Below are 14,938 nucleotides of genomic sequence, written 5' to 3'. Positions count from 1 at the left end.
AGCAACCTCAAACTCTTGGGCTCAAGCAATTCTCTAGCCTCAGCCTCCCAAGTAGCTGGGACTACAGGCACCTGCCACAACATCCGGCTATTTTTGGTTGCAATTGTCATCATTGTTTTAGCTGGCTGGGTGGGCTCCAACCCACCAGCCTTGGTGTATGTAGCTGGTGCCCATACAGTGGTACAGGCGCCGAGTCATTGTGCTACAGGCACAGAGCTGAGGTTTCTGTTTCTTAAGAAATATCACCCTTAGTGACAGAGCAGGATGAGAGACCGTAAGTATCATTCAGCTGAGCTCTCCTAGAATGACTGGGGAAAGAGAGAACCCAGCCATACCTAGGTGGGGATCTTACCCAGAGTTATAGCCCAGGGAGCACAGTAAGGAAATGGTGAGCTAGATACAGCATATGATCCAGAGTGGTAGAAATACAATAAATTAGTCAAGTGATTGAAACAAGCTGAGATCAACTGACCACTACAGAGGCCTGGCCTGGGAAGAAGCCTTTCTGGAGTTTTTAGTTGTTGGGAGAAGCTGCACATTGAGTGGAAATCTTGGAAGAGTGGGCAGACTTGAGCAGTATACAGCAACAAGAATTGAATGCTAGTTGGAGTGGATTTGCCATAGGTTTTGTGGTTGGAGAAGCAGCCACACTGATAAGGGTGGCCAGGGGACTGCCACTGTGGGAAGTTTATGAGATGGTCTTAACAGGGGCCTAAAGCAAGGCTGTCTTAATTCTGCCTGCTGGGATCAGAACTCCAATCTTGGGATAGGCTGTGGGACTCCTACACTCCACAGGAACTGGAGTCAGGGGGCTCTGTGAAGCCTGCCCCTGAAGGATTCTTGTGAGCTTTAAGATCCCAACCTGGGAGAGTCTGAATGCTGAGGAAACAGGAGATCACCACAGGGAACTAAGTTTGGAATAAGGACCTTAGAGGTTACTGGCTGTGCTCTCTGTCCTCTAAAAAACAAAAAAAACATAGAGCCACTTTGTGTCCTGGTAACGTATTGCAAAATACTGTCATCAAGTCCAAGGACTTCTCTTTGAAGCAAAGGAGGCAGTGAGAAGGAAAAGAGAAGACAAAGAGGTGAACAGGATGAAAGAACACATGAGGAGGAAACAACAGAAAAATTCAAACATGAAAAATCAAAACAGAGGAACTACCACAAGGGACCATAAGGCAGCTACTGCAGAAGACTCCACCTATAAAGAATTAATGGACTTGACAGAAAGGGAACTTAAAATATGGATGATAAAGACAATAAAAGGAAAGGATGATAAAATGAAAAGACAGAACTAAAAGTCAGGTGAGCGATATGTAGAATATAGAAAGGAAATGGAGGAGCTTAAGGAAATGAAGGAGACAATCAGGGAATGTAAAGATGCAGTAGGAAGTATCAAAAATAGATTAGGCAGTGGAGAAGAAAGAACCTCAGAGCTAGAGGATAAAGTTTTCAAGTTAACCCAGGTAGTTAGAGAGGCAGAAAAGAAGCGTGAGAAAGCAGAAGAGGTGCTTAGAGAACTATGAGACTCCATGAAGCATTCAAACATACAAATAATAGGGACTTCTGAAGGGGAAGAGCATTGTTGTAAAGGAATGGAAGCCCTACTGGAGATTATCATAAATGAAAACTTCCCAAGTTTTACTAAAAACCCCTACACCATTCTTTCATAAGTATATCAAACCCTGGGTCATCTCAACCCAAATAGTCTCTCTAAGAACATTGTCCAAAGTTACCTGTCCAAAGTTAAGATGAAAGAAAAACTTCTGCAAGCAGCAAGGAATAAGCACCAACTGACCTACAGAGGCAGAGCCATTAGCACAACAGCAGACTTTTCAACCGAAACCGTCTAAGACAGAAGACAGAAAAGCATGGTCATCTATCTTCAACATTCTTAAACAAAATGATTTTCAGCCCAGAATTCTGCCTACAGATGCAGATCCATTAGCATGACAACAGACTTTTCAAATGAAACTGTCCAAGACCAAAGATCATGGTCATCTATATTCAATATTCCTAAATAAAACAATTTTTAGCCTAGAATTCTGGATCCTGTTAAACTGAGCTTCAAAGCTGATGGAGAAATCAAATCTTTTGCAGATGTACCAGCACTGAGGAAATCTGCCACAACAAGGCCAGCTTTACAGGAAATATTTAGACCTATTCTCAACACTGACCACCACAATGGACCACCAGCAAAGTAAAACACCCAGAAGCTAAAGGTCAAAACTCAGCTTCCACAATGACATAAAGGATAAAAGTACACAACGGACTTTCACAAAATAGGATGAATAGAACTCCTCCACACTTATCAATTCTCTCAATAAATATCAATGGACTGAATTCACCACTGAAGACACACAGGCTGGCTGATGGGATTTAAAAAGTAAAAGTCATCCATATGCTCTCTCCAGGACACATACCTATCCTTGATGGACAAATCAAGACTCAGGGTTAAGGGATGGAAAGCAGTATCTCAGGCAAATGGAAATCAGAAGAAAGGAGGGGTTGCAATCTTATTTTCAGGTGCAAGTGGATTTAAAGCAGCTAAAGTTAAGAAACATAAAGGTGAATAATTTATACTGATCAAAGGAACAAAACAACAAGAAGACATTTCAATTTTAAATATTTATGCACCCAGATTAAATGCTCCCAGATTTATGAAACAAACTTTGATGGGTCTCAGCAATATGATATCCCACAACATCATAATAGTTGGGTACTTTAACACCCCTCTGACAGAACTGGACAGATACTATAAACAGAAACTAAACAAAGGTACAAAGGACTTAAATGTGACCCTAGATCAAATGGGATTAATAGATATATACAGAATACACCATCCCAAAGCTAAGGAATATACATTTTTCTCATCAGGGCATGGTACACACTACAAAATTGACCACATCCTAGGATACACATCAAACCTCAGCAAAATTAAAAGAATAGAAATTATACCTGTATCTTCTCATACCCCAAGGCAATAAAGGTGGAACCCAATTCCAACAAGAACATTCATCCCCACACAAAGACTTGAAATTAAACAACCTTATGCTGAATGCTGGGTTCAGGAAGAGATAAAAGAGTAAATCATTATATTCCTCAAATATAACAACAAAGAAGACACAAGTTACTAAAGCCTGTGGATACAGCAAAGGCAGTCTTAAGAGGGAAATTTATCACGTTAGATGCCTACATTTGAATAACAGAAAGAAAGTGCATTAAAAAACTCATGAACCATATAATGGAATTGGAAAAAGAAGAACAATCTAATCTTAAGTGCAACAGAAAAAAAGAAATAACCAAAATTAAATTGTAGATTAATGAAATTGAAAACAAAAGAGTCATTCAGAAAATTAACGAAACAAAAAGTTGTTTATTTGAAAAAAACAATCAATACGCCTTTAGCCAGATTAACTAGAAACAGAAATATAAAATGTCTAATAATCTCAATCAGAAATGATAAAGGAGAAATAACAACAGATGCCACAGAGATACAAGACATCTTCTCTGAGTACTATAAGAAACTCTATATCCAAAAATTAGACAATGTGGAAGAAATGGATCAATACCTGAAACCACACCTCTCCCTAGACTTAAACAAGAAGAAACAGATTTCATGAACTGATCGATTTCAAGAACTGAGATTGAAGAAACAATAAAAAAACTCTCAATGAAAAAAATCCCTGGTTCAGATGGCTTCACACCAAAATTCTATCAAATCTTCAAAGAAGATCTTATACTACAGAAATTATTTCAAAAAAAAAAAAAATTGAGAAGGAAAGAATCTTCCCCAATACATTCTATGTGGGGAAGGGTAGCACCCTGATACCAAAACCAGGAAAAGGAGTTTAGTAACCCAACTAAAAAGGAGTATTTCAGACCAGTTTCCGTAATGAATATAGATGCAAAAATTCTCAATAAAATCCTAGCCAATAGATTACATTAAAAAATCATTCATCACAAAAAAGTATGTTTCTTCCTAGGAATACAAGGCTGGTTTAACATTCATTCAAAAGTCCATAAACATAATTTGCCATATCAACAGAAGCAAAAGCAAAGACCATATTCAACACAGTGCTGAAAGTTTTAGCCAATACAATCAAGCCAAAAAAAAAAAAGAAAAGAAAAGAAAAGAAAAGAAAAGAAAAGAAAGGGCATCCAAATGGGTGCAGAGAACAGAAAACTCTAGTTCTTTTCCAATGTTATAATGTTATACTTAGAGAATCCCAAAGTCTCAACCACAGGACTCCTGAAAGTGATAAAAAAAATATATATGGCAATGTCTCAGGATATAAAATCAATGTCCACAAATCAGTAGCCTTTATTTATGCCAATCACAGCCAGGATGAGAAGCTAATAAAGGACACAATTCCTTTCACAGTAGCTTCAAAAAAAATTAAATATCTAGGAATATACATAACAAAAGAGGTGAAGGACCTCTACAAAGAAAATTACAAAACCTTAAAAAAAGAAATAGCAGAAGACATTAAATGGAAGAATATACCATGCTCATGGCTGGGAAGAATCAACATTGTGAAATGTCTATACTACCCAAAGCAATCTACAAATTCAATGCAATCCACATTAAAATACCATCATCATACTTTCAAGATTTGGAAAAAATAATTCTTAATTTTGTATGGAATCAGAAGAAACTCCATATAGCCAAGGCAATTCTTGGTAATAAAGCCTGGGGTATCACCCTATCAGACTTTCAGTTACACTACAAAGCCATAATCATCAAAACAGCATGGGATTGGCACAAAAAATAGAGACATTGACATTTGGAACCAAACAGAAAATGATAAGATGTAACTTACCTCTTACAGCCATATGATCTTTGATAAACCAAACAAGAACATACACTGGGGAAAAGAATCCCTATTCAAGAAATCATGCTGGGAGAACTAGATAACCACATGTAAAAGACTGAAACTGGACATGTACCTCTCACCACTTATAAAAATTGATTCAGGATTGATAAAAGCTTTAAATATAAGGTGTGAAACACTAAAAATTCTCAAAGAAAGTGTGGGGAAAACTCTTGAAGATATTGGCCTGGGGGATGATTTTATAAAGAAGACTTCCCTGGCAATTGCAACAACAAAAATAAGCAAATGGGACTTAATTAAACTGAAAGCTTCTTTTTTTTTATGGTAGAGACAGAGTCTCACTTTATTGCCCTTAGTAGAGTGCCATGGCATCACACAGCTCACAGCAACCTCCAACTCCTGAGCTTAGGTGATTCTCTTGACTCAGCCTCCAGACTAGTTGAGACTACATGCACCCGCCTTAACACCCAGCTATTTTTTTGTTGCATTTTGACCAGGGCTGGGTTTGAACCTGCCACCCTCAGTATATGGAGCTGGCACCCTACTCACTGAGCCACAGGTACCGCCTAACTGAAAAGCTTCTGTACAGCTAAGGAAACAACAGCCAAAGCAAACAGACAACCTTCAAAATGGGAAAAGATATTTGCATATTATAAATTGGACACAACTTTGATAACTAGAATCTATGAAAAACTCAAATTAACTAACATAAAAAGAACCAACAATCCCATATATCCCTGGGAAAGAGACATGAATAGAACTTTCTCTAAAGAACATAGACAAATGGCTAAAAAAGTATGAAAAAGTGTTCATTGTCCCTAACCATCAGAGATATGAAGATCAAAACTATCCTGAGATTATCACCTGACCCCAATGAGAATGGCCCATATCACAAACTCTCAAAGCTTCAGATGCCTAGCATGGATGTGGAGAGAAGGGAATACTTCTACACTGCTGGTGGGACTGCAAACTAATACAACCTTTTTGGAAGAAAAAATAGAGAATCCTCAAAGAACTCATATTAGACCTCCCATTTGATCCTGCAATCCCATTACTAGGCATCAACCCAGAAGAAAAAAAGTACTTTTATCATAAGGACATTTGTGCTAGACTGTTTATTGCAGCTCAATTTGCAGTCACTAAAATGTGGTAATAGTCTAAATGCCCACCAGCCCATGAATGGATTAACAACCTATGGTATATGTATACCAGGGAATACTATTCAGCCACTAAAAGAGATGGAGACTTTACATCTTTTGTATTAATCTGGATAGAGGTGGAACACATTCTTCTCTGTAAACCATCATACTCTATTCTTATATGAAGTCAGTAGGTGAGCTAATATAAGGGGGTATTGGGGAATGAGCAAGTGAGCAGAGGGGAGGAAGGAGGGGGATTGGGGATTACAGTGTAAGGCACACCTCTTGGGAGTGGGACACGATTATAAGAGGGCTATCTAACAGATGCAATCAGTGTAACCTAATTCTTTGTACCCTCAATGAATCCCAAACAATAAAAATAAATAATAATAATAATAAAGAAATATCAGCCTCTTATTTTGTATAATTTATTAGATTTCAGTGACTCCAAAAACAAACATTACAGCTAACTACATGATATAAAAGCTCCTATGTACTTTCATGGCCTGTTTTATAATAAGTCGTATTTTATTGACTGAATTCAACTCTGTCAGACTAGGATCTGCTGAGTACCTGTGCAGTGACATTGACTTGGCAACAAGTGCGAGATAAACTGTAACAAGACCAGTTAGAAGAGGCGATATTTCAGGTTTTCATCTTAAAGTATAGGCACTCAGATAATTTTTAGTTTTTCCCACCATGTTGTCCTTTTAGATGTGATGCTCCATCCAGCGCTGCTACTTTCTAACTCAGCTCAGGGCCAGGGAAAATTGATTTTGAAATTTGCTGTATTCTCCTTCCATCACTCCCACCCAGCATTTTAGATGTCAGTATTTCTTCTGTTTACTTTATTTTTCTTAAGAAATGGATGTAAAATGCCAATGTACTCTATCGTACTTCTTTATTTTGAGGCCAGGGGAGCGTTGGGTTTCAATTCCTCTATCTTTCTGCACTAATAATCTGAGTAGCCATTTCATTTCCCCTCAGAGATAGCTGAGATACACACACACACACACACACACACACACACACACGAGGCTGACACGCATTACATACACATACACACTTTTTTTTTTTAATTTCAGGTTAATGTAACTGTACAAACAACTAGGTTACAATATCTGCATTTGTTTACATAGAGTCCCTCTTGTAGTTGTGTCCCACACCCCAAAAGTGTGCCATATACCCTTCCACTGTGCCCATTACCTGGGAGCACACCAATCCCCTCCCTCCTCTCCTCTTCCCCCTCTCACCCCTCCTCCCCCAATTTGGATTAAAATGAGTTTTTCCATATGCGGGCAACACACACACATTTTTAAGACCCCCTTTTTAGAAAACATGCTTTGAAAAAAGGGGGTATACCCCTAAAAGGAAAGAGCAGTAGCAGCAATTCATACATTCTTCCAGCCTGTCACTGTGACTCAACATTAGGAAAGTAATTGTGTAGATTTTTTTAAAACTTTTTAAATGTTTACATTCATATTTCTAACACATTTAAAGTATTACTGCTAAATAAATTTATTAGCAACTTCTAACAGCTGGTTAAATCATTACAGCTGAAATTTGAATTCACCACTTAGAATTATGAAAGTTTTATCTCATCTGGAGGGGAAAGCATATTATTTTTAAAAATCTGAATAGGAGATATAATGATATCACAGACTGCAAATCTGTGAAACTAGAATTCATAATACTTAAGAAATTAGTTGAACTAAAATTTTTTTGCAGACATAGTAACAGTAACAGTTACGCAGTAACAGACGTAGTAACATTTTCAAACAATGGGATTTACTATACTTGAGTTTTATGTGACTTAAACAATGATAATTATTGACATTTTAGATCATTCATTGTGACCAAACAGGTATGCATCTTCATAAGAAAAAAAGTCAAAGTCTTTTCTGGCTAAGACTTTCTGTGCAAACTTTATTCTTTGCTCATACCTTAAAATTTTTTCAAACTTTTCACATTGGTAAGATACTGTAACTAAATTATATATTATGACACTTTTAAACTATTGTCAAAAATAGTCCAAGGAAGTTATGAAGCTTCAGCATTCCTCAGAACACTTATCAGTTCTTTATTTATTTATTTTTAATTTTTTTTTTTTTGAGACAGATTCTTGCTATATCGCCCTTGGTAGAGTGCCATGGAGTCACAGCTTACAGCAACCTCCAGCTCTTGGGCTTATGTGATTCTCTTCCCTCAGCCTCCCAAGTAGGTGGGACTATAGGCTCCCGCCACAACCCCCACAAATATTACAGTTCATAATTTTTAATGACCTACTAACAAGGCGTCGGCATAGGGATGAAATGACAGTGCAGTTTGACACACTGCGTCTAACAGCTCATCATGTGACTTGAGTACAAGTAAAAGTAAAGTAATGCAGGCTGAGTACCCTTTATTTCAAATGCTTGAGACCGGAAGTGTTTTAGATTTCAAATGTTTTGGATTTGAGAATATTTGCATAGACACAAGTGGGATATCTTGGGAGTGGACCCAAGTCTAAACACAAAGTTTATTTATGTTTCCTATATCCCACATACACATAGCCTAAAGATAATTTTATTTTTCCCTAGGGGACATTGAATAAAACTGTGTGTCATGGGCCTGTGTGTTGTGTGTTGTGGGCCTACATTTTTGACAGCACATAGTTTCCCACTTGTGGCATCATGTCAAAAATGTCTGGATTTTAAAACTGCCTGGATTTGAAACCCTGTTCCACTACTTGCTAGCCGTGATCCTGGTCAAGGTGTATAACCTCTCTGTACTGCAGGTTATACTGTCTCTAAAATGAGGCTAATGATAGTATCTATCTTCGTGAGTAGTTGTAAGTAAATAAGTAAGTTACTATGAGCAAAACAAATATTCCAGTGCCTGGGAAAAGGCAAGAACTATATAAATGTTAGCTAACATAAGCTATTTTAAAAAAAAATTTCAGGTAATTTTATTAGCTCTAAAGTACATGAATCTCCAGATTAACTGCCCATATCAAGCTCCAGCATGGCCCCTGTGCCAAAAGTAATAGTTAATATTTACAGAGCGTTTACCCCACGTCAGCCACTGCTCTAAACACTTCTCATGTATTAAGTGGTTTTAACGCTTACAACATCCCCAAGGGGTGAACATTATTATCATCTTTATTTTTAAAGATTATTTTAACTTACGTATGAGACCTTAACAGTGGTTGAGTAATTAGCTCAAGATTACATAAAACTGTGATTTGATCCCAATAATTCTTTTTTTATATAAGCTATTTTTATTCAACAAATTAATGCCTACAGTGTAGACTACTGGGGTAGATGCTGGAATCCAGGGATTGAGGAATGAATGAGAGGGAAGTGGAGACATTGAATGCAGATTTTTCTTTCCATAAATTCATAAAACATGTAGAAGTTTATCTAATATATAAATAGCTAAAGAGAACTGTGGGGTCAGTTCAAGGATTACACTGCCTTTCTTAACCCGGATTCCCTGAAAAATTCGTCAGCCCTTCCTTTTTGGTTCCCATGCAGACTTCTACCATGAAACCTAAGAGACTTTCATAAAAACATGTTTGTTTTCGTTATTTGCCCATGTGTTTAATATCCACAACACAAGTCTTTTCCCCCGTCCCAGAATTCAGGCTCTTTGAGCGCTGGGACTCTGTCTTATTTGTCATTATTTTGTCGTTTATTGTACTTAATACTGAAATGTGAAGTAAACAGAAGAATTTTGTTTAAAAAAGTTAAGTTTGGATTTTGGAGCGTTCTGGCTTTCGAATTTTCCGATGAACGGTGCTCCACCTGTACTGATCACAGATTCAGTTCTAGCGTCCAAGTTAGAGGGAAGTGCTCACGTGCTCTGAATCCCTGGCCTGAGCAAGCGTAGAAATGCTTCTGTGAGACGTTTCCTCTGCGAGGTCTAACGCTGGCTGCTGTGTCCCTCCTCAGAATCTGTCACTGCGAAGGGGATGAAGAAAGCCCCCTGATCACACCCTGCCGCTGCACGGGGACCCTGCGCTTCGTCCATCAGTCCTGCCTCCACCAGTGGATCAAGAGCTCGGACACGCGCTGCTGCGAGCTCTGCAAGTATGACTTCGTGATGGAGACCAAGCTCAAGCCCCTCCGGAAGGTACGGCGGCCCCGGGGACTGCTTTGGGAGGGAGAGTTTGCACGGCAGGCTTGTTTTAAAAATCCATTTTCTTGGCGAGACGCGGTGGTTCACGCCTGTAAAAGCAAAACAAAGATTCCAGTGCCTGGAAAAAGGCAGGAACTATATAAATGGTGGCCAGCATTTAGTTACCAGCACTCTGGGAGGTCGAGGCAGGAGGATCCCTTCCTTCAGCCCCGGAGTTCCAGACCAGCCTGTGCAAGAGGGAGACCGCCATCTCTACTAAAAATAGAAAAACCAGCGGGGAGTTGTGCCCGGATCCTGTAGATCCAGCTACTCTGGAGGCTGAGGCAAGAGGTTCGCCTGAGCCTGGGAGTTTGAGGTTGCTGCCATGAGCCAAGCGGAGGTCACAGCACTCTAGCCTGGGCAATAGAGTAAGACTCTGTCCCAGAAAAAAAACAAAAAACCATTTTCTTCTGCAATAAGATTCTTCTAACACACCAATATCCACAAAGGGTAGGTGGCCCGTGTACAATGCACAAAATGCAGCCAAGTCATTACAGAGTGTCCTTCCTTTTTTATATTCCAGGGCCTCTGATTTATCTATCACTCCACAATCTCAAAACAATGCATGTGTGTATATAAATGCATATAGAGAGACATATAAACACATATTTGAATATATATGCAAACAATACTTGCAAATCAACGTAATTTAATTGATGAGAACTGAGACAGCATTGTATTATACCTACTAAAGTCAATTCTTTTTTTTTTTTTTTTTGAGACAGAGTCTCACTATGTCACCCTTGGTAGAGTGCAATGACGTCACAGCTCACAGCAACCTCAAACTCTTGGGCTTAAGCATTCTCTTGCCTTAGCCTCCCAAGTAATCAGGACTACAGACGCCTGTCAGAACACTCGGCTATTTTGTTGTTGCTGTTGTTGTCGCAGTTGTCGTTGCTGGTTTTAACCTGCCACTCTTGGTACAGGTGGCTGGCACATTAACCACTATGCTAAGGGCACCTCCCACTAAGGTCAATTCTTAAGAAGGTAAATTACATTCATTAATATGAACTAATCTAATTTCTTGAAAGGCATTGGATAATTTCTATTAAGGTGTGGACTATTTTTCATGTTTGCTTTTTGGGGATTGGTTTGATGGTTCATGTATAATTACAGTCAGTAGAAAGAAAAATATTTTCCACATTATGCGTGAGGCTGTGAGGAAGAGGTAAATATATTTTTGTCTATAAAGTCTATCTTCAAGTTCCTCATTTATGTTATATTTTTTTCTAAAGCATGAAGGTAAGATTATGAGTCAAATATAAAGTTAGCATCTCATGCAAAGCCACCAAAGGACAACTTGTAAAGGATAAAAACAAACAAGGACAATGCACTTTGGATTTTAGCACGTTGTAACTCGTTCTTTTTTTAGCCTAACCACAGCCTTGCATACATGTATGAATGCCTCTATTTCCAAGGGAAGGATAGAGAGACAGTAACTTAAATAATGAATCAGCCTAGAGCTTCTCTTTTATTTACATTAAATGCAAAGCAAAAGTGATAGAAAGAACATTGCTTGGGAATAAGTATGGGTTCCAGAATGAGCAGAGGCAAAAAGTAAACAAGAACATTCTAGTAGGCATCTGATTGATGACTGGCCATTGCAATTCCTCATTAATTCTGTAAATTACGGAAAGGAAGAATAACATCCACTGCCTTTGTGGTTGCCTTGATTTTAAAAATATGAAAATGGTTTCTAGACGTCAAAAATGATGCACAAGATGCCTTTAGGATGTGTGTTCCTTTTTTTGACCTAAGTCAAAAAGGCCCCTCCAGGGCCAAGAGCAATCAGTGCTAGTCCCCAGAATGGACCTGCATTCCAGGCCCTTTGTTTTGTCCGCTGCACAGAGGCTGTACGCTGTGTCTGGAGCAGTTAAGTGACACACTGTGATCCCTAATTCCCTCAATTTCTCTCTTTACCCCTTTAGGATCTACAAATTATCTCATGGCACTTTATACTGCTTCATTTTCCCCATCCTATGTCTATGTGAAATTTTCATTTAAGTTTTGTCAAACATAATTATTTCAATTTGAAAGCAACAATTTAGGTAATAACATATACATATTTCTTCCTACCTTACAGTGTTTACCACTCCCTCCCCACCACTACCCATATATTATTGTGTGTAACAAACAAAACATCATGCTGGGAAGAAACTTGAAAAGTCCTTTTTTTATCTACAGCTTTGTAGAATCACCCCATAAATACAACTCTAATCCTTTCTTAACATTCTATTCCCAATAATTTGCAACCCTATCAAGAAATCCTTTCTTTCCTTCTTTTTTTATTAAATCATAACTGTGTACATGGGGAATAATGTGCTGATTTGATATACAATGGGGAAAGCTTACGTCTAACTTCTTAACATAACATCACCTCACTTACTTATTTGTTATGATAAGACATTTATACTCTACTCTTATTAGTTTTAAAAGGTACCATTGCCTTATACACATTAGGTGAGGTCCCACCAAATGCCCTCCCTCCCCCCGGCCTCCCACCACTCCTCTCCTCTCCTTCCTCTTCCCTCCTTTCTGGACTATAGTTTTGTTTTATCATTCGTATGAATGTATATGTGTTTATATATTGGTTTCATAAAAGTATTGAGTACATTGGATACTTTTTCTTCCATTCTTGATTTACTTTACTAAGAAGAATATGTTCCAGCTCCATCCAGGTATACATAAAAGATGTAAAGTCTCCATCTTTTTATAGCTGTGTAGTATTACATGGTGTAAATATACCACAATTTGTTAATTCATTCATCGGTTGAGGGGCACTTGGGCTGTTTCTGACTTGGCAATTATGAATTGGCCTCCAATAAACATTCTGTGCAAATGTCTGTGTCGTATGTAAAATGATTTTTGATCATCTTGGTATATACCTTGTAGAGGAATTGCAGGATCAAACGGCAGGTCTGCTTTTAGTTCATTGAGTGTTCTCTAAACAACTTCTTTCCGAAAAGGCCATATTAGCTTGCATTCCCACCAGCAGTGTAGAACTGTTCCCATCTCTCCACATCCACACCAACATCTGAAGTTTTGGGATTTTGTGATGTGGGTTAATCTTACTAGAGTTAGATGATATCTCAAAGTAGTTTTGATTTGCATTTCTCTGAGGATTAAAGATGATGAGCATTTTTTCATGTGTTTGTTGGGCATATGCTGGTCTTCTTGAGAGAAGCTTCTGTTCAAGTCTCTTGCCCATAAGGAAATGGAGTTATTTGTTCTTTTCCTATTGATTAATTTGAGTTCTCTGTAGATTCTAGTTATTAGACCTTTGCCGGAAACATAACCTGCAAATATCTTCTCCCATTCTGAAGGGTGTCTACTTGCTTTACTTACTATGCTCTTGGCCATGCAGAAGGTTTTTAGTTTAATCAGATCATAGTAATATACTTCTGGTGTTGCTTCAATTGTCAGTGGGAGTCCTACTCATAAAAAATTCTCCCAGGCCAATTTCTTCAAGCATTTTCCTTGCACTCTCTTCTAGTATTTTTATAGTATCATGTCTTAAGTTTAAATCTTCTATCCAGTGAGAATCGATTTTTATTAATGGTGAAAGGTAAGGGTCCAGTTTCAGTCTTCTACAGGTTGCCAGCCAGTTCATCCAGCACCATTTATTAAATAGGGAGGGAGTTTTTCCCCCACTGAATGTTTTTTGATAGTTTTGTCGAAGATCAAATGATGGTAAGTAGCTGGATTCATCTCTTGGTTCTCTATTTTGTTCCATATATCTACCTCTCTGTTTTTGTGCCAGTACCTGTTTTGATCAGTGTAGATGTATAGTATAGCCTGAAGTTTGGTAACATGATACTTCCTGATTTGTTTTGATCTCTGAGTAATGTCTTTGCTATTTGAGGTTTTTTTCTGATTACGTATAAAATAAGTACTATTTTTTCAAGATCTTTAAAGTATGACAATGGTGCTTTAATAAGGATTGCATTAAATCTGTAATTGCTTAGGGTGGTATGGACATTTTAATAATGTTGATTCTTCCCAGCCATGACCATGGTATGTTTATCCATTTGTTAAAATATTCTGCTATTGCTTTTCACAGAGTTTCATAATTCTCTTTATAAAAATCTTTCACATCCTTTATTAGGTAAATTCCAAAATATTTCATCTTCTTTTGTAATACTATAAAAGGAATAAAGTCCTTGACTATATTTTCAGCTTGACTATTGTTGGCATATATTAAAGCTATGATTTGTATGTATTGATTTTGTATCCTAAGACACTGCTGTATTTCTTGATCACTTCTAAGAGTTTTGTAGTTGAGGTGGGGTTTTCCAGGTATGAGATCATATCATACAGGAAGAGTGAGAGCTTAATCTCCTCTGACCCCATCTGGATTCCTTTGATCACCTTCTCTTGCTTGATTGCAATCGCTAAGACTTCCATTACATGTTGAATAGCAGCAAAGACAAAGGGCATCTTTGTCTAGTTCCAGATATGGGTAGAAACATTTTTAATTTTATTCCATTCAATATGATATTGGCTGTGGGTTTGCTGTAGATGGTTTTGATCAGTTTAAGAAATGTCCCACCTAAGCCTATTTTCTTAAGTTCTTTGATCATGAAAGGATGCTGGATATTATCAAAAGCTTTTTCTGCATCAATTGAGATGGTCTTTGTTTTTTATTTTATTTGTGTTATGTAGTATATTCATTGATTTATGTAGGAAATCCTTCCCCCCCCTCAACAAACTTGCTTATATAAAGGCAGCAAATACATCCATCTTTTTAAATATTCAAGATAATGAATATGCTGCTACAACCTACTATCTGTTGATTAATGAAATATT

General features: G+C 37.8%; 1 protein-coding gene across 2 annotated transcripts in view; it reads left to right on the top strand.

The window, feature by feature from the left end:
* LOC100944423 (E3 ubiquitin-protein ligase MARCH1) overlaps nt 1-14,938 on the top strand; it is an 851,823-nt gene that overhangs the window by 787,571 nt on the left and 49,314 nt on the right. For both annotated transcript variants that reach the window (XM_003794700.3, XM_023516041.1), the window contains one exon: nt 9,907-10,087. In XM_003794700.3, coding sequence (XP_003794748.1) covers nt 9,907-10,087 — 181 coding nt within the window. The remainder of the gene's footprint in view (nt 1-9,906; nt 10,088-14,938) is intronic.

The sequence above is a fragment of the Otolemur garnettii genome, unplaced genomic scaffold (genome assembly GCF_000181295.1).
Source record: "Otolemur garnettii isolate 467f Iridium unplaced genomic scaffold, OtoGar3 scaffold00085, whole genome shotgun sequence".
In the NCBI taxonomy this organism is placed as follows: domain Eukaryota; kingdom Metazoa; phylum Chordata; class Mammalia; order Primates; family Galagidae; genus Otolemur; species Otolemur garnettii.
The sequence above is the reverse complement of the archived record's forward strand: the minus strand, read 5'-3'. Positions and strand labels throughout refer to the sequence as shown.